Here is a 23,923-nt window from a genome sequence, read left to right as displayed (position 1 = left end):
CCTACACTAATTAGAACGCGGGGTCCCAGCGAGAGGCCCTGTAGCTTCATAAAAACAAGAGGTGGCTCTGTTAACCCATGGCTTCCTCACATAGAGAAATGCACATGTGTACATGCTGCCTACATACACACATGAACACACATATATGTGTATATACTGCACACATATGCACATGAACATAGAGACACAGAAACAGACTGAAACTTGGGTCTCAGGACCCGCAAATTTAAAAAAAAAAAAATCTAATTAAGGGAGTACAAATAACTTTAGGGCCCAATATAGTTTCTAAATTTAGATATTAGTTTCTTTCGGGCCCAAACTATGGAATCCTCGCAGCTTCACTTTGATCCAGGCCTTTCCTCCATTTCAGTAGCACATCAACAAACTCGAGAAAACTTACCAGCTTCCCTTACAAAGCCAGAGGCAGAGAAAGTTAGGAGCACACACACACACACACACACACACACACACACACACACACACACACACGAAGGCTCTGCTTAGCTCAAGTCTGACAAAAACTGAAAGTTCTGCACACTGCTACATACACAATGGAGACTTCCTGGGCTGTTGGCTTGCACAGAACAGAAGAAAATACCTTCTGAAGGGAAATGCACAGGGCGTGGCTTCATCTCCTTGGTTTAGAGCAACAATCAAGCTTTGCATGCATGAGTGCTTGCGTGTGCATGTGTGTGTGTGTTTCTTTTTTAACTACAACTTCTTAGTTCTCTTAATGTATTCTTAGTGAAGTGCCCACCACACGTGTTCTCCACAGTGTTGCATGACGATTGTACCATTGCACTTTTACCATCAAGCTGCTAGAAAGACAGTGAACAGAGAATGGGGGACAAATAAACAGCATTTATTGAGTAGCCACTCCAAGGTCAGGCACCTTTACAAATGTTTTTGCATTTGATCCATTGCTATTAGGAGGGCAAACCAGCACAGCTATTAAGGAACCTATAAGATCATACAGTCAGTTATCCCAGCTGAAGCACTGAAGCTATAGTTGGGGTAAGAGACAGAAAGGGAAAATCGAGATTTCAGAGGGAATACTTGTGGCAGTATAGAAATGAAACAAAAGAGAATCTGCATTCCTTATTTTCTTGGGCATGTATGAAACTCCTGGATCTTTGCACAGAGGGTTCATGGCTTCTTTTCCTTGGAATTATTATCCCTTGGCAAATCACCTGTGAGCTCTTCTCTCCACAAATGCAAGGCTCCTTTCTACTTATTTATTTAATTTATAGCATCAATGCTATGTGACCCGCTATATCCCTGTCGTCAGCTAGAATTCAATATCGCCAGGGACAAAGGCCTTTTGTCTGTTTTGCTCACTTCCTACAATGCCGCCTGACAAGGCAGGCCCTCATCACTTACTGGTCATGTCAGATGAACTACCACAAACCATTCCCTAACAGTCTGTATTAAACATAGACTGTCAAAACCAGACCATCACCTGTAAAGCCCCTAGACAGACAGAAAGCGAAAGGACACGTGTACAAATAAGACAACTAGAAAATAAAGATGAGCTTGTAATAGGTTTGTTGTAGGACTACCATTCCCTGGTGGAGGATCAGGGACTTTACTATTACGGAAAAGAGCTCTTAGGTAAAGTATATTAACATTGACTTATATACACAACATAGTGCTATCAAGCGGCCAAGGGAAATCTCAAAACTAGAAATGTAAGCGAAGCTTATCTGATTTCCTGATGGAGGAGGGTCGTCTGTATATCTGTTGTTTCATTGGTTAATTAATAAAGAAAACTGCTTGGCCTGATAGGTCAGAACATAGGTAGGCGGAGTAGACAGAACAGAATTGTGGGAGAAAAAAAGCAGAGTCAGGCAGACGCTTCAGGCAGTCACCATAGGCAGTCGCCATGCCTCTCCTCTCTGAGTCAGACACAGGTTAAGATCTCTCCTGGTAAGCCACCACCTCGTGGTGCTACACAGATTACTAAATATGGGTTAGTCAAGATGTGAGAATTAGCCAATAAGAGGCTGAAACTAATGGGCCAAGCAATGTTTAAATGAATACAGTTTCCGTGTAATTATTTCGGGTGTAAAGCTAGCAGGGTGGTGGGACCCAGCCCTGCCGCTCCATCTACAATTTCCATACCCTGAGGACCACTGAACAAACCAGAGACCCCTTGCTGTGTCTTAGTACATATGGCCCATGTGATGATAAAGGAGAATGAACCTTCAGTCAACCCAGGATGGACAAACTAACAAAAAATAAGATGCCTAAATGAGAATTCCCCAGAGGCTAAAAGGAGTACATCAGAGATACCTTTATCTTCAGTTGGAGACACAAAGAACAATGTCTACCTTAGATTTGAGTCCAAGGGACAGGAAAAAAGAAAAAGCTCCTGATATAAGGTCCCACATAGGGATTTGTGTGTTGTATGATATTTTGATTGCATGGTAACAATAAAGTTCGTTTTGAATCGGAGGGTGGAGCTAGCCACTACTTGACCAAAATTAACCAGAGGCTTTGGAGGACTGAGGAAGTAGTAAGGCAGGGCTTACAGAGGATCTCGGCCCCTTTCGGAGGAAGGAATGGAAGAGGTAGGAAGTCACTAGAGGCTAGTCCGTTGCTTCTCTGATCTCTCAGGTTCTTACCCCAATATCTGACTCCTGATTTTTTTATTGATAAAGAATAATTGGATAAACGCATCATTTGTGTGTATTAGAAAAACTTTCAGTCTAAATTTCAGTTGAAATATTTCCATGTAGCTTTATATACCTGGGAGAGGCAAATACTAACCCTTTCTGGAAGAAGGGTGCCCACAAGTTAGCCATCTCAGGCAGAATGTCCCAAGAAGGTGGTAAAAACACAATAGTAGTAAACCACAAAGTACATAGAAAATCAAGTTACCATGAACAAGGGCAAGGAAGATATTGGAAGGCTGAGCAAATAGAGTCCACTGGGCAAAGAATTCAGACAGTGGGTTTAGGAAGCAGGATATGCAACTACGTGCGGTGTGTGTAAGGAAATAAGAAGCTGGAAATACAAGAAAGGAACACGTAGTCATGAGAAACAGCTAAATGGATTTCTTAAGAAGAGAAAAATAAACTACCTCAAATACAAAGTGAGTGGACGGCGTGAAGGGCAAAGAAATAAGGTGAAAGACACTGAGAAGGAATGCCCATGGTGGACAGGGAGACACTGAGGACAAGGAGAGCCCATGGTGGACAGGAGACACTGAGGAGAAGGAACGCCCACAGGGGACAGGAGACACTGAGGAGAAGGAACGCCCACAGGGGACAGGAGACACTGAGGAGAAGGAACGCCCACGGTGGACAGGGAGACGTTCTCATCCCTATATCTGGGTTCCTAAGGATGTGAGAATGGGAGGAAGGCAGCATCTGAAAAACTGCTGCTGGCTGAGAACTTCCCAGGATTTGTGAAAGAATTTCTTTTTCAGATTAGAAATCCCCAAGAATGTCAATCAGAGTAACTAAAAGTAGACCTCAGAATCGTGTATGACTAAAGACAAAGGGAAATTCTTAACAGCTATCGGAAAAACTACACATTACTTTCAAAAGCGGTCTACCACCTTCTCAACAGGAAGAGACGGATGCCAATGAACATGTCAGCATGCTGATACAGGCTGAGATCAGGATAGGATCTTACCCAGGACATTCTGCTTTCCTTCCTATTGCTATGATAAAACACAATAATCAAAAGCAAGTAGGGGAGAAAACGGTTTATTTCAGCTTCCAATGTATCACTCAAGGAAGTCAGGAAGGGAATTTGAGCAAGAACCTGAAGCAGAAACCACAGAGGGATGCTGCTGGCTGCATGGCTCTCAGGTTCATGCTTAGTTAGCTTTCTTATACAGCCCAGGATCCCCTGCCCAGCAAACAGTACTGCCCACAGTAGGTTCCACCCTCCTGCATCAATTAACAGTTAAAGTGATTTCTCGAAATAACAAGAAAGAAGCATTACTATCAGAGAAGGTGGGATTTCTCACGTTAGAAAAAAACCCCTAAAATCTATAAAAAGAGCAATCAAAATAAAACAAACAAAAAACCCAAGGCATGACAGATAAATTTTTAAAAAATACATTTAATCTGGGCAGTGGTGGTGCATGCCTTTAATCCCAGCACTCCAGAGGTAGAAGGAAGGCTGAGGCAGGCCTATCTCTGCGAGTTGGACATCGGCCTGGTTTACAAAGTGAGCTCCAGGGTGGCCAAGGCTACAAAGAGAAACCTTGTCTTGAAAAACTAAAAACGAAACAAAACAAACAAACAGTAATGCTCTTTGAGAAAAAACCTGATTATGTTGAAAAATTGTCAAGAAAAGAGAACAAAAAAAATAGGGAGGGCGGGCAGGGCTTAGCTCAGTTTGTAGAGTACTTGCTTTGCATGCATGAAGCCCTAGATTTGCCCCCCCTCCCAGCACCATGTACAACAAGCATGGTTGCTCATGGCCGTGATCCCAGTATCCAGAGGCGAGAAGATCAGAAGTTTAGGTTCATCTCTAGCTACAAAGCAAGTTTGAGGCCAGGGGACTACAAAAGACCCTGCCTCAGAAACAACAGCAACAACAACAAGAAAAAACCAACTAGTCAGCCAAGCAGCCAAACAAAAAACATAGGGCACAAAAATGGTACTCATGGTACAAATACTGCAATAATACATTGAGAAGGTAATAAGGGGAAATAATGAATACCCTACACTAACAAATGTGAAAACAGATAAAGCTGCAGGAGTCCTGGGACCTGGAGCTATGTTTCCAATAACCATGAGATGAAGTGATCCAATACCTACAGAGCTTCCATGAGCAGTGTTTCTGGCTAGGTATATATATTTTCTGAAAAGGTCAAATCTTCCAGTAATTATTTCAGAGAGTAGAAAGAGTCCGACTCATCAGCTTGTTTTATGAGGTTAGAATTTCCTTGTACTAACTTGACAATACAGATCCAACATATAACCAATTAAATGAGAATTACAGGCTAATTTTAATGGATTAAACAAGGATTTAAGACTCCCAAACATCATTTTAGAGACTCTTAAGATTTATTGAAGGGAGTGTTACATCACTACTAAATTGGACTCGCTCCCCTTACACAAGGTTGGCCGATTCCAGTGTTTCTCAACCCCTTTCCATCATTGTTTCTAAGAAGCTTTTGTCATTTCTTTTCTATAGGCTCTCCTTCCCTCCCTCCCCCTCCCATCTCTTCTCTTTTAAGTTTTACTTATTTTTATGTGTTTGTTTTGCCTGCATGTATATTTGTGTACCCAATGGGTGCCTAGTGCCCACCGAGGCCAGAATGGGCATCGGATCCCCTGGGACTGGAGTTATAGACAGTTGTGAACTTCCATGAAGGTGCTGGGAATATCGCCTGGAAACTCAGGGAGAGTAGCCAGTGTTCTTAACCACTGAGCCGTTTCTGCAGCCCTTCTCTGTCTCTTTTTTTTTAGAAAAAATTAATTTATCTGTGTGCATATGTTCACGTGTGTGTGCAGGTTCCCACACAGGCCAGAAGAGGGTGGCAGCTCCCTGGGAACTGGAGTTGTGGGTGTGTACGAGTCACCGGATGCTGGTGCTAAGAACTGAACTCCAGTCCTCTGATAGAGCTGTGACTGCTCTTAACTACTGAGCCACCTCTCCAGCCCCTACATAATCACTCTCTTTCCTGAAGTGTAGCATACCACAACAAAGAAAGACATGTTAATCCAACTCCACAATTTTAGTCAGATTTTCTTAGCCTTACATATTTATTTAGTTATATAGTGTTAGCAATGTGAAGATTTAATCTCCATAACCACAGTAATGGTAAACAATCGTTCCATTACTAGAAAGATCTGCCATGTTATCCTTGAGACAGGGGTTCTCTGTGTAGCCCTGGAACTCACTCTGCAGACAGACTGAGCTCACACTTACAGACATCCACTTGCCTCTGCCTTCTGAATGCTGGGAATAGAGACGCGCACCTCCCAGCTTGCTATGTTATCCGTTAACAGTCATGCCTTGATGACGCCAACTCTCTGCTGCCTCCATACTCTGTTTCTAACACCTAGCAACCACTAATTTGGTTTTGATTTCCATAGTTTTGCTCCATCAAGAATGATATGTAGGGGCTGGAGAGATGGCTCAGCAGTTAAGAGCACTGACTGTTCTTCCAGAGGACCTGAGTTCAATTCCTAGCACCCACATGGCAGCTCATGACTGTCAGTAAATCCAGTTCCAGGGGATCTGACACCTTCCCACCAATGCACATAAAATAAAATTAAATAAATCATAAAAATATCTTTAAAAAAGGAATGATATGTAAACGGGATCATGCAATCTGGAATTTTTAGAATTGGCTTTCATTAGTCCACATAAGGTCTTTGAGATATAACCAAATTGTTTCAGATATTAATAAGACATTCCTTTTCATTGATGAGTAGTATTCTGTGTCATGGACAATACCACAGTTATTTTAACTGTCCATGATCAAATATATCCATCCACCAAAAACCATCCAAGTTATTTCCAGTTCTAAGTATGACATCAAAGCTGTTAGGTTTGTATGGAGGTAACCTTCCATTTGCTTGGAGTAGTTTTTGTGTGATATGGTAATTGTATGTCTAGTTTTATATGAAATTATCAAACTGTTTTCAAGGTGATATTACATTTTATTATTCCTCTAGTAATATATATGATCCATATGAACAATCCAACTTCTAAGCATTAATATTGCCATTACTTCTTAATTTAGTCTTTTAAAAATAGGTGTGTGTGTGTATGAGTGCACACACACATTTATGTGTGGGATTGTGGGTGCACACATGCTATTGGCATTTGATAGCTGCTTGGGGGAGAGTTGGTTTTCTTTAATGGTGTGACCCCAGTAGTAGGTGGGGTGGCACAAATTGTATCACACTGGTTCTGTTTTCTTCTATAGAGATAAGGTGGAAGAGAAAACTCAAAATTGGGTGGGTAGGAATTGAGGGTAGAAAGACTGAGTCTAGGAAGGGGTGGGGGAAGGAGGATGAATCTGACTAAAATTCATTGCATGAAATTCTCAAAGAACTCATAAAAATATTAGTTTTTAAAAGTCCAGTGACATCCTTGGTCACATAAGGAATCTGAGACTTACCTTTACAAGAGCATGTCCCAGTGAAAAGATTATAAACCGGGGGGGGGGAGAGGGGGGAAGAAAAGAAAGAAAGAAAAGGCATTAAAAGAATGTTCACAGAAGCACGTTGTTAACTGCCTGCTAAATGACCTCATGTATAATATTATAATCATGACGGAAAGCACAGCACAGAAACAACAGGGACTGCAGCCACGGGGAAGAAGATGGGCAAGTCTCACAAACCATCGTTGAAGTCACAAAATACTAGCTAGAACACTGCTCCATTTTTGTAAAATTCAGAACCAGACTAATTTAAATCACATTCTCCTCGACAAATGTGTAGGTTGTAAAGCTGTCAAAAAAAAAAAAAGATACAAAGACAAGTTATTGCCATGAGCCTGGGGGGTGTGGGAGGGAAGCAGCTGAGGGAGGGGCTGTGATGGAGGAGGTTGTAATTAGGAGGGAATCAAAGCCCTTCCGGATGGATGATGGCAATACTCCATTTATTAATGGTGCAATGGTTTGTATGTTGTTCTTCCGACTTTAATGTATTTTTAAGAACAATCCGTTTGTGTTTACTCAATTATAAATAAAATTTATTAAACCCACATATCAAAAATGCTGATTTCAATACCGATCTTTACCTTTATGGGTGAAAACACCCATATATCCTTTGAAAGATAAATTAAGGCTAGCCAATGGAGGGTGGGGAGGTTAATAAGGCCTTGTAGCTAACACACTGTTCTCATTTGGTTCCTCCACTATTCATTTACCAGCTTCAGACTCTGGAATGAGCCATTTTACGCAGGCTTGACTGAATGAATGTCCTGAGGCCACAGGCTTCTCTGAAATGAGAGAAGGCCCCGTGCTGGGCTAGATGGCTCTTCTCCCAGGGCCGGACCTTTGATGCCTGAGCCAGTCCGAAGTGGGCTGCCATGATGATGTCTCTCAGACACATCCATCCAGCAAAGAATAAAAAAAAAGAATCAAACTCTGTCCCTGCTGTACCCCAAGTTCGAGAATAAGGGCACTGAACCCAGATGCCTCATTCACAGGCTGGGAGAAATGGATTAATACATCCATGACTCCACTTTCTCACCTGGAAAATGGAGACAAAGAGAGTAAAACTCTCGCTAGGGTATTGGGTCGATGGCAAACCACTGTGTATAAAGAAGTACCTGAAACAGATCATACAGTGGCAGCTGTCATAAGAATGTGACGGCATATCACATATCCTTAGGCTCCAACCGACTTGATGTTGCCATCAGATCTCTAACTTTATCTACCCTATACTAAGTTACTGCCATCCCTTTCAAACAGCCCCTTCATCCTTTCAGCTACCCAGGATGAAATTCATGTCACCCTAAAGTCTCCTCCTATTTGGTCCATCACCTTTAAAACCTTTTTCTTTTTCCCATGGCATGACAGTACCTTTCAGTACAATATATAAAAATTACAGAGAACAATTTTAAGTATACTTCCTTTTAAAAGCAGCCCCCGGGAAAATATATGTTCATGTATATCCATGGATGTATTGTACATATGTACATACATTTACGTGTGTTATGTTGTTATATGCTGTTAAGTATATATTATGTTGTTAAGTATGTGTGTATATGTATTACTATATATAGAGACATGTATACATACATACATATATATATATATATATATTGAGTATATGACGATGGAAAATTATGAACCAATGATAATAGTTAATCAGGGCATGATGACAGGTTGGCATAATTTCCTTGTCTATTTTGTTGAAGAAGAAGAAAGAGAGGAGGAGGAGAAGGAAGAAGAACAGGAGGTGGGAAGGAAGGGGAGGAAGATCGACAACTATGACGATGATGGTGGTGGTGATGATGATAACAATGATAACAATAACAATGATGACTGACTTCACCAAGGATGCCATCTCTTTGATCTAACTAAGGGTAGACCCGTTACCCCCATCACTGGAGCCATTCAGGTAGTCCACAGTGGGTTTCATACCCACCTCTCCTATCTTCATTTACTAATCAAATAGACACTAAGTAAGCACCTAAGTTCACATACCACATTCTAGGACAGAGGATGGATTAGAGAGATGAAGTTCTTTGTTCAGTGGATAGAGAGACAATAACCAAGACCTGTCACAAAATAAAACAAGGCAAATACCTTGTTTCTTAATAATTATACTTCAAGAAACTGACTATAAAAAAAAGAAAGCAAAGGAATAAATATATGACCACACTCAGCTGGTAAATTTCCAAGGGAAAGCTAGCTTGAGGGTGGGGTGTGGAATGTTCTCAGCCTCCCTAAGGAGGCCACAGATATGTGGGATTTTGAGTGAGAAACTGGAGGGAGAGCCTCTAGGCAGAGGAAACAGTGCTAGCGGCAGTCAATGTGTCTGAACCAGCAAGACTGAGCAGTGAGAGGGGCAGGATCCACTCTGTTTCAAATTTATTCCTGGGTATGTCCTCTGGAAAGGTCATCAATTATATCTAGACGCAAAGAACAATTCAAGGTACTAAGAAAATAAGACTGCCTCTATTGAGGAGGGAAATACATATGCATGTCTCCATATTCACCCCTACCCACCACCCACCCGCAGCAGCCAGAATGAACCACTGGGCGAGCTTTGAAGATGAAATCTCTCTTGCCTCTTTCTACACGGCTGACATCATTTCTGATCCTCCTCCCAAACAAATGGCTCTTTCTCTGGCCCCAAATAATTAGCTTCCCCCAGACACAATGGGAAGGCCTCAGCCCAAGCTCACAGGGAGGACATATGAAGGATAAGGGAATATTAGTGTTTCGCTTGGGCTGTAGGACAAATGTTCCGGAAATGAAAGGGTTTTGAGAAATGTTTTTAAATATTCATATCCTGCAGTATCTGCATAATGGGTTCAATTCAGCCCCGGTTCCAGCAGAAATCGTCATGTCCGTGGAGGAAGGTCAGCACACAGGATAATGAGGGACAGGAAGTCGCTGCTGATAACAATGCCTTCATATCTGTCTTCTGAACTTTGTTCTCTTCGTCAATCTGTCAGCGTTTTTAAACACAGTCAGTACATGCAATGCACTTTGCGCATGAGTGAAATTGGTTTTGGTCGGAAAGAATCTTGGTGCAGATTGTAGGAGATAGGTTAAGTTGACCACTACGCTCTTTGCATGGAATTTTAAAGCCAAATGTCAGTCAGACATTTGTGGCTACAGAAAGCTGGGAACACTGGATCTAATGGGCTCAGCATGAACAAAACAGCAGCTGGGTTTTGCTTCATTCTCAAAATCTTTCTCTTAAAGAAAAATACGAAGACTTGATTTTAGTTTGGACAGATTTTCCAGAAGTTTATTTATTTATTGTATCCCTTGGTTCTACTCATAGCCTAGCAGATTGTCTGAGCAGCAAGCATAGGGCTCAGCAAACAAGCTTTCAGTTAAATTCTTTTAATATTTTAAATTTTACTTTATGTGTATATTCCTGTATGTATTTATGTACTCCACAAGTGTGCCTAGTGCCCACGTCAGAAGATGGCATTAGACACCCTGGAACTGGAGCTACAGGCGGTTGTAAGTCACCATGCAGTTGCTGGGACCTGAACCCGGGGCCTCTGGAAGAGAAGCCAGTGCTCTTAACTGCTGAGCCATCTCTCCAGCCCCATGTAATGTTGTACCATGGCACACACACAAACTGAGATGTGGACAGTGTTCTGTGACAACACGGTCTTAAGTCTTTGGCAATCTAGAGTTCTGACATCAAACATTTACTAAGATGGCCCAACTGAAAATAGTCTCATTAAGTCAGAGATGTATCCTATATCGGACTTCCATCACATTTCAGGGGGTTTCATGGGGTAACGTCAAGGAGAATTGTCTGATTGGTCCTCTCCCTGCTAGTATCCTCAGCTCTCACTTCTAAAGAATTGAACGCTAGCTCGCTTACTTTCTTCAATGCATGGTAATAAAAGGGCTTTTTTCATTTGTATTCATTTATTGCAGTGTTGGGGATGGAGCCTAGGGCCATGCGGCTAGGCAAGCTCCATCATGTTTTTCTAGAGGAAATCATGTGCCTCTTTTTCCTAGGCCAGCCATGATGGGATTTTATTCACTTCAATTCCTGCCCTAGTTAAAAGTCCAAGAGCTAGCTGTGCTGCTGATGTAGCTAAGCATTTCTGGAACTGTTTCCGGATCAGGTGCCACTCCTGGCTCTCCAGTGACCCATGGGCCGCTTCAGTGTGCAATAAAATAAGTGACCAGGTCATCAAGGTGAGCTAACAATTCCCTGGCCTCTCTAAACTCCCTAGGGCAAGGCTCTGGCCATTTCAATGTCCTAAAAATAAAAGATCTACCATTGAGGGCAACATCTTTGTCCCTAACTCCACTGTGCCTACAGGCTTCTTGCATTTTAATTAGGGCAATCCGTTCATTCCCTTTCCAGGCTGGAGTCCAAAGCCTCCTGGCTTCACTCTTAGGTGGAGAGATCTTTTGTTTTTGCCTCTCCTTTGCCAGAAGGACTTCAAAGAATGGAGGGAAGGAAAGGAGTCTTCCAGAGAGCATTTCTCCTTGCTGTGTCTGCTCCCCCTGCTTTCCCAGCTCCTCTTGGCAAGCCAGAATCTTCAGATACTGAGCAGCTGGCTAGAATAGGCTTCACTTCTCTTGTAGAAATGACTGCTAGGAATGATTCTATTGGAACAACTTCTTTTCCTCGTCCTCCCAACCAATTCTCTTAGGCCAAGACCACATAATTCAGTGACCACAGGGAAGCGATGTGGCGTAGGCACTAATATAAACATTTTTCTCTTAGCTCAAAGACATCTTATTCTACATTCATAGGGATTTAATGCCATCATCAGAAATGGTGAATAAATTAACTACACATTACTGATCTGACTGGAAAGAAGGTTAAGTCAACCAAAATTCCTTTCCCTGGTCCTTCTCTATGGCTAAACTTCACCACCTACCTGCGTGATGAGACAGACCTACATATTCCACGTCTCACCAGAAATCCAAATTTATTTCCATGTTTAACATACACATCAAACACTGCCCTTTACTCAGTTCTTGTATGCATTTTTCCTGCATGTGTATCTGTACGTTACTTGCATGCATTGTCCATGGGGAGCAGGAGTGGGCACTGGATTGTCCTGGAACTGGAGTTACGAACATCTATGAGTCCTCCTGTGGGTGCTGGGAATTGAACCTGGGTCCTTGGGAAGAGCAGCCAGGGTTTTTGATCACTGAGCCATCTCTATTACTTCTCCACTTCATTTATACATCACCTAGTCCGAGAGAAGGGGACAGCAAGATGGCTCAGGAGGTGAAAGCAGTTACCATGCAAGTCTCATAACCAAAGATAACACCCATAAGCCGGAGAAGGAGGGCAGAATGCACGCTACTCCTGAAAGATGCTTCTAAACCTACACATGGGTGTGGTGCTTATATGTCCACACCTCCCTCCTTTTCTCCCCCTCCCCCCACTCTCTCTCACATACACACAAACCACTACCACTAATAATAATCTTGATGATGAATAAACTTTCTAAAAAGTTTTCTTGGAATCTACAGTTGAATGAAAACATTCAGAATCTGAATAAAAAGACTTACGGAAAACATTTTTTTTTCAAAGTAGATAAGTGAGAAATAGGTAAAGAAACTTTTTTATGTTGTCAGATGCCCCTGAGAATCATAAGATAACCACTGATTTTCTGGAAGCTGACAACCTACCCATGAACTCTCTAAGTAGTCACCAGTGGTCCAGGGCAAACTGAGTAAGAACTTCGAAGAAGCCACGTGGTGGTGGCGCATGTGTTTAATCCCAGCACCCGGGAGGCAGAGGCAGGCGGATCTCTGTGAGTTCCAGGTCCAGCCTGGGCTACTGAGCAAGTTCCTGGAAGTAACTGATAAGTGACAAGGGAGAGTGCTTTGAATTTTAGTTTTTCTTCTTCTCAAAAGATAATAGCTGAACCTGGCTATAAAATGAAGTTCTTGAATAGAACAAGAAAAAAAAAGCATAACAAAAACAAAACAAACAAAAAACTCCCAATATCTACTTTTTCCTTGACTTCCTCAGAGAAAAGTCCAAGTTTTCAGCTACCATGAAGTGTAAAACATTAACGACAATAACAGAAAGGCACAAAGTTGCTGAAAGACGTGCATGGATAAACAGGTAGTTGGTTGATTATCAACAGGAAATAGACAGGAGAAATCACACGGGCACAAGCTGGCTCTGCGTTCCTACTAGAAGATTCGGGAAGAAGCTGTCTGTTAAATTCTACACTCTGTCTTTGGATGCCCACACCGAGCAGAACTGCAGAGAGGAAGTGCTTGCGTGAATACGTGATGGAGGGTTGTGACGGCACGCACAACCTTGACAAGTGCCGTGTTCCCTTACTCACCTCCCTGAGCCCAATCGGACTCATTCTTGGGCGTATTCAAATGCTTATACCATAGAACTGTGAAGCTGAGTGGATTAGTTCCCTGTGGTTGCTGTAATAGATTACTACAAACTTGGTAGTTCAAATAATGGTAATTTATTTTCACATGGTTATGGAGGCCAGAGGTCAGAAATTAGAAACCCCACATTTTAGTGGCCATGTCAGCAAAGCCACTCAATATCCTTCCTAAGGCTTGAGGGAAGACTGTCTCCCTTGCCCCTCTGGCTTCGGCTTTAAGGCCAACATCTTCAAGTCCTCCATTCCATCTTCTCCACTGTCTTCTCAGTGGGGCAAAGCCCTCCTCTGTTAAAGATGCACGCGAACGTATTTAGGGCCCTTGATCTCCCCCTCTTGAAATCTTTAAGTGAGTTATATCTGCAAGGGTCTTATCTCCAAATAAAATAACATTGGCAGGTTCAAGGTGGCAGAACCTGCTGCCTTTGGATGCCGTTATTCATCCTACCAGATCTTAAATTTCAGTATTACCAAAAGAATGGAGCAGGCTACAGTGAGTGCAAGCAGCGTCAAGGGCCTCCAGCATGATGAAGGAGGATGCTGTACAGATACGGGCTGCTTCTGTGTGATGCTTACAGGTCCAGGCATAATCTTGATAACATGACACACGATCCACACACATTTTCCACTTAAGTTAAAAATCTGAGCTACCCACCAACGTCCAGAGTGAATGAAGGTCTAACGTGCGGACTGTCTATGTTGGCCACACTGAGTGGACTGACGGCCAGTTTCTCTTCCTTTTCCTTTGCTGTGAACTCTACCAGCCATCCTTCTTGTGGTTAAATACAGCCCAAGGGAGGAAGCCCAGGGGGAGCAGGCCCACGAGGAAAAGGATGGTTTAGATGGTAAGAAAGCATCCTGTAGCCTTTTATTTAGCCTGCTCTCTCAAAGGTCAAGTGGCACACTGGCAGGTTTAGAATCTGGCTCTTGGATTTCTTAATCCTCTGCTCTTAAACCAGTCTAACACTCTGTATAGAGTCTTAGGGGACCAGATAGCCCTATGCATAGTTCAGTCTAGCTTCTTCCTAGGCTCCTCTTGAGGCATTAGTTCCAGCTTCACAGAGATAGTGAATTCATCAGATACAGAAATGCATGGGGTTATTGATATCTGAGCAATTTTCAAGACAAAATTAGTCTTCCATACTTGTAACTTTTTGCTTTGTCTTCTACGGACACTAACACACCTTCAGTTCAATGAAAGGCTAGAGTTAGGGTACAGCAGGTGAAAATAATTGTCTTGGGTGCACAATTTACGATGTACCAAAAAAAATCCTAGTTGTCAAAATAATACTTTGCAACATGTTATAAATGTGATACCTTAAAATATCAAAGAAAACCCACAAACTAGGGCCCAGACATTAGCCTTTTGCTGCTGTCAATAAAGCTTTATTGCCAGGACTGAGGTGAGCTGTGGTCTTACATGTCTGAGCTGGATTTTGTCTTTAAAGTGTAATATTTTGTTCACCAAGGATATTTTTGTATTATTAAATTTTTAGAGATGGTGTTTCAAGTAGCCCAGAATGACCTCAGGTCGTGCTACAAAGCTTAGACTGACTGTGAATTTCTGGTCGCACCTCCCAACTCCTGGGATTAGAGGTGTGAATTAGCACAGCCATTTTATACAGTGATGGTGACCAAACCCACCTACCATGCATGCTAGACACTCATTCTACCAATTGAGCTATTATTGTTGCTTCAGGTAATAAAGTCTTAACTCTATATCAAAATCATCGTCAATAACCACTCAGGATCCTTAGCTGGATGGAAACAACATAATTAAGACTAAGTCCGAAATCAGCCTCACCAAAGGAAGTGGTAACGAGTTGAGGCAAGTTGCCCCATCTGTCACCCTAATCATTTTGAGCAATTAGAGGCTAAACGTGAAGTCTGAACAAGAAGCGAAAGGATCTGGATACTTTAAATATTATCCAGGCCCTGAAGGCATGGACACTCAGAAGAGAGTTCTTTCTGCCCTCCCATCACCTTCCAGCCCTGGCCTCCCACCCCTCACTCCCCTTGCCTCTGGTGCATTTCAGGAGAAGGGGGCCCTAGAGCACTGGCACTGGGAGAAACATGAGGCGTGAGGCAAGAGGCAAATACCACCGCACAGCACTGGCTGTTCCAAGGCCTTGAGGCTGGTGTGCCAGGTGTTAAAGCTCCTTTCTGTCACTTCTTAGCCCCTAACCTGGAGCAAATTCTCAAACCACTACCTGCCTCGGTGTCCTCACGGAGAAAGGGACTTCATAGTAAAACCTTCCTTATCGGACTGGTGTAAAGGATACACAAGGTGACTCAGTGAAAGTACTGAGAGTCGGCATTCCACAGAGGTAGCTGACCAAAAGTAAAGACCGGCCAGGCTTGTGCTGCCTGTCTGTAATCTCACTATAGTGGAGGTGGAGGCTAGCCAGCCTGTGCTATATAGACAGTCAAAGGCTAGCCTGGGCTATATGAAATCCTTTCTACAAAATAAATAGTAATAACAATAGCCACACTTTGGTACTGATTCATATCATTAGCTTTTCTGTTCTTGTTGTCATACTATGATACCGTGGGTTGAGTAATTTATAAACAATATAAATTTAATCCTCACAGACCAGGAGGCTGGGAGGGGAAGGTCAAGATAAAGATACCAGATTAAGATCCTGGTGAGGGTCCATTCTTTACAGACAGCAGCTGGTGTTCTCACATGGCACAAAGACAAACATTGCCATGGGGGAGGGGCACTGAGCCCCTTCACAAAGGGTCCACCCTCAAGATGACCTAGTCACCTCCCAAAGGACCTTGTAATACCAAAACATTGGTGATTCGATTTCAACATAAATCCTGGAGAGACAAAACATTCAAACCACAGTCCCCGTGTTCTATAATTTTCCTGTATGGAGAGCTGAAAAGCCAGTGTCAGAGGTTCACTAGGAGTGGCCCCCTCCCGCCCCAGCCAGACAGAACCAATCTGGATCTGTCACAGTACGGCTCGGTCACCAGCAAATCGCTGAAAGCCTGATGATTAAAAATGAAGAATGACACCCGAATGTTTGAAGTATTCTGTCAAAATGAAAACACCTGTTATATGGCAGAGTCATACTTTATATTTCCGTATATAACTCAACTTAATTTCATTTTATATGTATAGGTGTTTTGCTTGCATTTATGTCTGTGTACCACATGCGTGCAGTACCCAAGGAAGCCAGAAAAGGACATTAGATCCCCTGGAACTGAAGCTTCAGATGTGAGTCACCAACACAGGTGCTAGGATTTGAAGCCAGGAACTCTGGAAGAGCAGCAAGAGCTCGTGACCCCTGAACTGTCTATCTCTCCAGACAGGTATATTTTCTTGAAATTATTTTTAATGATAAGGAAGCATGTTAGAAAAAAGGGAATCTCTTTTTTAAAATGTGTCTTCATTAGTTAGTTTTCTGTTGCTGTAATTAGAAAAAAAAAAACTATGATCAAGGGCAACTCAGGGAGGAAAGCTTATTTGGCTTATAGTTCCAGGGGGTTAGGATCCATCCTGGTGGTGATGGCAAGCTAGCAGAGCCAGAGTCAGAGCTAGAACCCAAGAGATTCCACTTCCATCCACATGAAGGAAGTAGAGAGGACAAGCTGGAAGCTAGGTGAGGCAATGAGCTCTCAAAGCCTGCCCCCCACTGATGTACTTCCTCCTGTAAGGCTCCACCTCCTAAAGGTTCCTCCCGAAAGAGTGTCACCAAACTGGGACCAAGTTTTCAGATACCTGAGCCTATCGGGACAGCTTTAACTCAAACCACTGCAGGTTCTTCCCATGCTCCCTAAACTGGTCTCAAATGCCTGCGCTCAAGTGACGTCCATCTCAAGCAAGGCTGCACACATGCTCAGACCACTGCTTCCTTTGAATGCCCCTCTCCAGTAACAGGGACCACATGCAGACCTACAGGTATGCAAGGTAATGCTCAACCAGCCCTTTACATCTTTTATTTTAATTGGCAGGGTCTTTTTAAATTTCTCCAAGCTTTACAACTAGGCCTGATTTCAGATCATACTTTTAAAAGTAAAACTAGCAAAACAGTTAACATGTCAACAGAAACACATACTAATTCTGTTTTTTACTAATATGACTCTGTAGTAGACACGATGATGTGCTCCACCCTCTGCATGTAAGATGTCCTTCTAACCCCCAAGACCTGTGAATTTATTACCTTACATGGCAAAGGGATTTAGCAGATATGAGGAACATGAACATGGCTGTTTGAACAAGAACGGTCCCTAGAGGCTCATGGATTTGGATGTTTGGGCATTAGGGAGTGGTGCTACTTCACAGGGATTGGGAGGTGTGGCCTTCTTGGAGTAAGTGTGGCCTTGTTGGAGGAAGTATAACAGTGGGGGTGGGATTTGGGGTTTCAAATGCTCAAGACAGACCCAGTCTTTCTCTCTCCCTCCCTCTCCTTCCTACTGCCTGCCAATCCAGATGTAGAACTCTCAGCTACCTCTCCAGCACCATGCCTGCCTGTGTACCGTGACAATAATGGACTAAACCTCTGAAGCTGTAAGCCAGCCACAATTAAATGTTTTCCTTTATAAGAGTTTCCATGGTCGTGGTGTCTTTTTACAGCAGCAGAATATTGACTGCGACATCGAGATAGGGAAATCATTCATATGAGCCCAACAGAACCACAACCGTCCTTAAAAATGGAATAGGGGGGCACAGAATAATACTGCAGCTCTGACTTTGGAGATAGAGGAAGGGGTCCCAGGTCAAAGAACTTGGGTGGCCTGTGAAATCTACAAAGGACCAGGAAACCAATTCTTCCCTAGAATCTACAAAAAAAAAAAAAAAAAAAAGAACACCATGTCGGCCTACTGAAAGGCAGAATTACAGGTGATAAGCTCACGCTGTTTAAGTCACCAAGTCTGTGGTCATTTGTTACAGCAGTAAGTTAAGGACTAATACACACACAGGATTATCAAACCATCCTTGGCATGATGGAACACATAGGGCAGTAAATGGTTAGGTCACTAGGTGGGCATGGGGAGTCAGGGTGGGCAGTGAGGTGTGGGTTGGGGGATGTGTAGGGATGAGATCAATTTCCTGTGTTCTCTGAGGTTCACAGTGCTGCTTCTGATCATGTAAGTGCAACAAAATAGGAGCTCAGCCGCTCAAGGCCATCTCCTACCGTGAGGGCTCTGATGCCAGAGGTCCCTGTTTAGGGATAGTGAGTGACTTACAGGTTAGAAACACTCATTCCTATATGTCTGCAGCTTACAATACAGGAGCTGAGTAAATGTAATTCCAATTTCTGATAATAGATAAAAAATACAGGTATTCATGCTGCGCAGTGGTGGCACACACTTTTAATCCCAGCACTCGGGAGGCAGAGGCAGGTGGATCTCAGTGAGTTTGAGGCCAGCCTGGTCTACAGAGCGAGGTCCAGGACAGTCAGGGCTACACAACACAGTGAAACTATGTCTCAAAAACAAAACATAAATGAAAATGACCCAGAATCCAATCCCTTTGTGTACATATTTCAACCAAAACCTTGTCATGGGAGCTGAAAAGAGATGGGGTCTTTGCTCTCTCGTGTATATTTCCAGGATCTGGAGCTCAAAAATCTGGAGCCTTAGAAGCCTTACAGACCTCTCATGGGAAGCCCTTCAACAGCCTGTACAAAGCCAGAGCCCTCCTTGACTTCTTCCCCAGCTCACCGGTTTCCTTGTGAGGTGGTGAGGTGCTGCTCCAAGGTGCGTCATCTTCAAACTGGACCCAGTTGCTGATGGCTGAGGCCAGGTCAGGCGTGGGCTGCACTGGGCTCCCGGGAGGGGTGGTCGCTTCAGAGATGAGGCCCATCTTCTCAGAGGAGTCATCCTGCTCCGAGTGTGAAAGGTCCTGGCAGCCTCCATCCACGGCAGGGTTCTCCCCGGAGGAGCTCTCAGACGGGTCTGAGGAAGATGATGATCCTGGGAAGTGTTCTTCTGTGGCCCCTACAGAGGGTACCAAACACGACCATCATGCAAGGTAGGATGCTAGTCACAAATGACTAACCAAGGGCCAGGGGTGACAAGACACTCACTGGAAGATGAAATGGCCATGCTGATCCATCTCCATGTTAAAGAGCTGTGTCCCTAATAACTTTTAAAGCCTGTAATCTGATTTGTTCCCAGTTACTATCCCAGAGAACTGAGAAAAACATTCTCCATTATTGTATTTATTTATGTGTGTGTGTGTGCGCGTGCGTGTGTGCATACATGCCAGAGGCTGATGTCAGGCACCTTCCTTGATTGCTTTTTACTTTTTGGGGTGATGTATTTGATGTACAAATGTGAGGGAGTACACTGCCCAGTGCATAGTGTATGCACCTATGGAGGCTGGAGGTCAATACCAGGATGATTTTCTCAATTGCTCTCCACCTTACTTTCTGAGACAGGGTCTTTCCCTGAACCTGGATCTATCTATTCCGCTAGACTGGCTGATCCGTGAGCCCAGGGCTCTACCTATCTGTACCTCCCCGCTCTCGATGCTGAGGCTATACTTATGCACTGTGGGCAATTTTCCATGGGCACTGGAGGTTAAATCCAGGTCCTAATGCTTGCACAGCTGGCACTTTATCTGCTAAGCCATCTCTCCAGCCCTTGTTCATTATTTTTACTCTCAGTATCCGTGCCCAGTTTGAGAGCAAACAAATTCAAATGGCAAGAGAGGTCAAGCAAGAAATATTCCTGAGCCGAGTGGGGACAAATGAGAAGCAGTAGGGTGCTGGGGACTACAGCCAAATAGTGGAGCTTCCGTCTGCACTGAAGAAATTCAAATTCAAATTTGAAACTCCATTCTGGACAAGCTACTCTGCAGGCAACGCGTGCAAACCCCACATGAATCACCGGCAGCTCTGACACTGGGGTTCTTCCTTTTCTTTATGTTGTCCCGTTGGCCCTGAAATGCTTAATGCCCTTCAAAACTTGTTCCTTTAAAAACTTTTATTACATATTTTCCATAAAATATATTTTGATGATATTTGTTCTCCTTCCCAAACTCTTCCTAGATCCTCCCAAGGTCCCTACCCACTCAAGCATGATTAATTAAAAACTCAGAGACAGAAATTGGGGTTCAGCCTGAAGGCCAGAAAAGCAAAACAGTCAGCCACTGGCTCTTATCTATACTTTAGTCCAAAATGGTGATCCTGCCTCCAGGAATCTCAGAATGAGACCGAGACTGAGAGCTGTCTCCTCCCATTTTATATTCCTCTCTAGTTCTGGGATTAAGGCGTGCTGCACTACCACCTGGTTTCTATGGCAAGCTAGTGTGGCTACTGGGATTAAAGGTGTGTGTCATTGCTGCCTGGTCTGTAAGGCTGGCCAGTGTGGCTGCTTTACTTATCTGATCCTCAGGCAAGCTTGATTTATTAAAATACAAATGAAATGCCATTACAGGATATAATTGTGTATGTGCGTGTGTGTGTGTGAGAAAGAGAGAGTGTGTGTGTGTTTGAGTGTGTGTCTCTGTGCTGAGTGCACACGTGTGGGGGCAGGTGCATACATGTGCCTATGCATGTGTGGCAGCCAGAAGAGATCACCTAATGTTTTTTCCGTCACATTTTGCTGTGTTCCCTTGAGACGGGTCTCTCACTGGATCCGGATTTAGGCTGGTAGCCATCCAATCCCAGCAATCCTACTTCATGTCCTCCAGAGGTGTGTGCAGCTATGCTGGACTCATAGCATGGTTCCTGGCCATTTGAAATTAGGGCCCCATGCTTGCAGAGCCAGCACTTTCACTTAGTGAGTCGTCTTCCCAGCCCCCAAGACATGTGATCTTTACTAGGTCTTTGAAATTCAGAGAATGCACATCTCCATACAGGTCACTTTGGCCAGGTTTCAATTCAGATTTGCCACATTTTAAGGCTTCACTACCCACATGGCGACCACACCGGGCCACTTCCCATCTGTGCAGGTGAAGGTCAGTAGGTGTAGGGGAAGCAGAGCAGAACCCATTGGCCTGGTGCTGCAAATATCCCTGAGTCTACCTTCACCCTGGAGCGCTAGTCTCCTACAGGGCAATGTGTGTCACTTCTACCATGACGATGCTGAGCTCCTTTTGTGAGCCAAGCACTCCAGTAGGCATTTTACATCTGCTGACTAAATGCTCACAGAAGCTCCCCAGGCAGGCCCTGTGATCACTCCTCTTATAAATAGACAAGACAGCGGTAGTAATTGTAGCGTCCCGGAGAGGGAGGTAGGAGGGCTGCTGGGGAGTCATGGCCAGCCTAGTCTACGGAGTGACTTCCAGGACAACCAAGATTATAGTGTAAAAACCTGTCCTAAAAATAAAACACAAAACCTGCTGGGTGTGGTGGGGCATGCTGTTAGTCCCAGCACTTGCGGGGAGGGGCAGAGGCAGGTGGATTTCTGAGTTCGAGGCCAGCCTGGTCTACAGATTGAGTTTCAGGACAGCCAGGGCTACACAGGGAAACCCTGTCTCAAAAAATAAGAAGCAAAACAAAACAATAACAGAAAACAAATCACCAAGCAAAAAACCAAAACGTTTCAGAAAGATGTGGGTAAGAGCGTTTGCTGTGCAAGCGTGAGGACCTGAGTTCAAGTCCTCAGTACCTACATATAAACCAGGCCCGGCAGCACATGCCTATAACCGCAGTGTTGGGTAAAGACAAGCAGATCATGGTTAGCCAGCCTAACTAACACACAGGCTTCCATTTTGTTGGTAGATCTTGTCTCAAGACAACAGGGCAGAGAACAATGACACCTGAGTCCTGCTGGAGCCTCCACATAGATGGGCACAGCATGTGCACATGCCAAACTCCCGCCATCTCACCCCCCACACACATGGCTTACCCAGGAACATACCATTCATCTGTGGTTAGAGATTTGCAATCTGGCTCAGAACCTGTCACTTCGAGCAATTACACTTTAAAAATTGAGAAAAAAAATCCAAAGGGTTGGTGGGAGGAAACACCAAAATGGCTAACGGGAAAGCAGTATGCAGTAGAAGTTTTGTCTCCTGGAAGGAATAAGCCCCCGCCATTGGTGCTCTGGGGTTTTAGTGCAGTCTCTTGTGAACAAGGCACCTCCTCTTGCTACTGAATGAAAGAAACCATGCACATCCCTGGTAAGGGACCAAATGGCTTTTTTTCTTTTTTCCTTTATTAGAATCCCACCCATAAAAGATCAAGAACCAGACACAAATCTTGTCACTTTAAGAAATCTTGTCCTTACCCTCTGAAGGGGCGGGGAACAGGGGCTCTTCACTGAAGGAGACCCACTCTGACTGGTGGGTAGCGACAACATGGTCCAAGGTCGTCATGCTAAGAGAATGCTGCTCATCTTCACCCTGCTGACCTCAAGTAGACCCCAGAAAGACGTCTGGGGCGAGCAGGGCAGCAGCACCGTGAGCTTGGGCCTCCAGTCTATCACAGACGTCCGTGAAAGCCAGCAATCAGAACAGAGTCAAGATTGGTCCTCCTTGCCTTTGGTTAATCTGCCAGGCAGAGATCTGTTTAAATGAGAAAGGAAATTGAAATTGGTAAACATTACATTACACTGAATCCACAAAGGCCTAGGGCTGTGAACACCACGATGAGGTTTCAGGTAGTTTCCAACATGCCATGTTTCTCTCTCCTCGTCTTTCTCTACTAAACCTTCTCCCTGTATAAGGAGTCAGGTCAGACCACTCATTTAATAACCTCTCAAAGTTTAGCATTTTCAGATTAGCTTCCCTGATTTCTCCAACCATTCTCTTTCAGAAACACTGTTATCTATAATGGATATATATATATATATGTATATATATATATATATATATACATATATATATATATATATATACACACACACACACATATATATATATGTTTATCTATAATGGAAGGCTATTGGTTATTATTAAGCATTCAAACTTGTTCAGAGGCTTTCATGGTTTTTACCCAGATGGTGAAATAAAAGCATGCTCCTTCCCATTTAACCGAAGCCCTTTCTTGCCTCAGGCAGATTACTTTTTGTGAGTCTGATCTGAATCTCTGGCAGAAACCCAGCTGTAACCAGATAGCATCTGCAAGCATGATTAACCAATCAGGAAAAAACCAAAACAACACAAAACAATAACGGAGTCATCGCTTGTTCATTTGAAGTAAGAGGCTGGGGAATATTTGATTTACTGATTAAAAAAAAAAAGCAAGTTAAATACATTTTCAATCTCGGTCAATTTGAATTAGTGTATAAATGTCAAATCCTTCCTTGTAAGGCAATTATGTTCTGTGAATGTTCAAGATTATTTAATTGGCTTATAATTTTCTTTGTGTTATTAATGTCTTTTTACAACTGGAACCTAGCTCTTGATCTTATGATGAATGAATAAAATGAGAATTAGTGAGAAATTAATGTGCTTTCACAAAGGAGCTTCTGTCTGTCTCAGGCCCCATTGTTCTTGCTAAGCAAATAC

At 43.4% G+C, this 23,923-nt stretch overlaps 1 protein-coding gene across 1 annotated transcript in view; it reads right to left on the bottom strand.

Moving 5' to 3' along the window:
* LOC119819535 (stonin-2-like) overlaps nt 1-23,923 on the bottom strand; it is a 95,695-nt gene that overhangs the window by 37,147 nt on the left and 34,625 nt on the right. Inside the window, exons 2-3 of the mRNA XM_038337774.1 lie at nt 22,702-22,978; nt 19,186-19,461 (exon numbers count right to left, since the gene is read on the bottom strand). Coding sequence (XP_038193702.1) covers nt 19,186-19,461; nt 22,702-22,789 — 364 coding nt within the window. The 5' untranslated portion in view covers nt 22,790-22,978. The remainder of the gene's footprint in view (nt 1-19,185; nt 19,462-22,701; nt 22,979-23,923) is intronic.

This window comes from Arvicola amphibius, chromosome 7, assembly GCF_903992535.2.
Source record: "Arvicola amphibius chromosome 7, mArvAmp1.2, whole genome shotgun sequence".
In the NCBI taxonomy this organism is placed as follows: domain Eukaryota; kingdom Metazoa; phylum Chordata; class Mammalia; order Rodentia; family Cricetidae; genus Arvicola; species Arvicola amphibius.
Note: the sequence above shows the minus strand (reverse complement) of the source record. Positions and strands in the feature narration are given on the sequence as shown.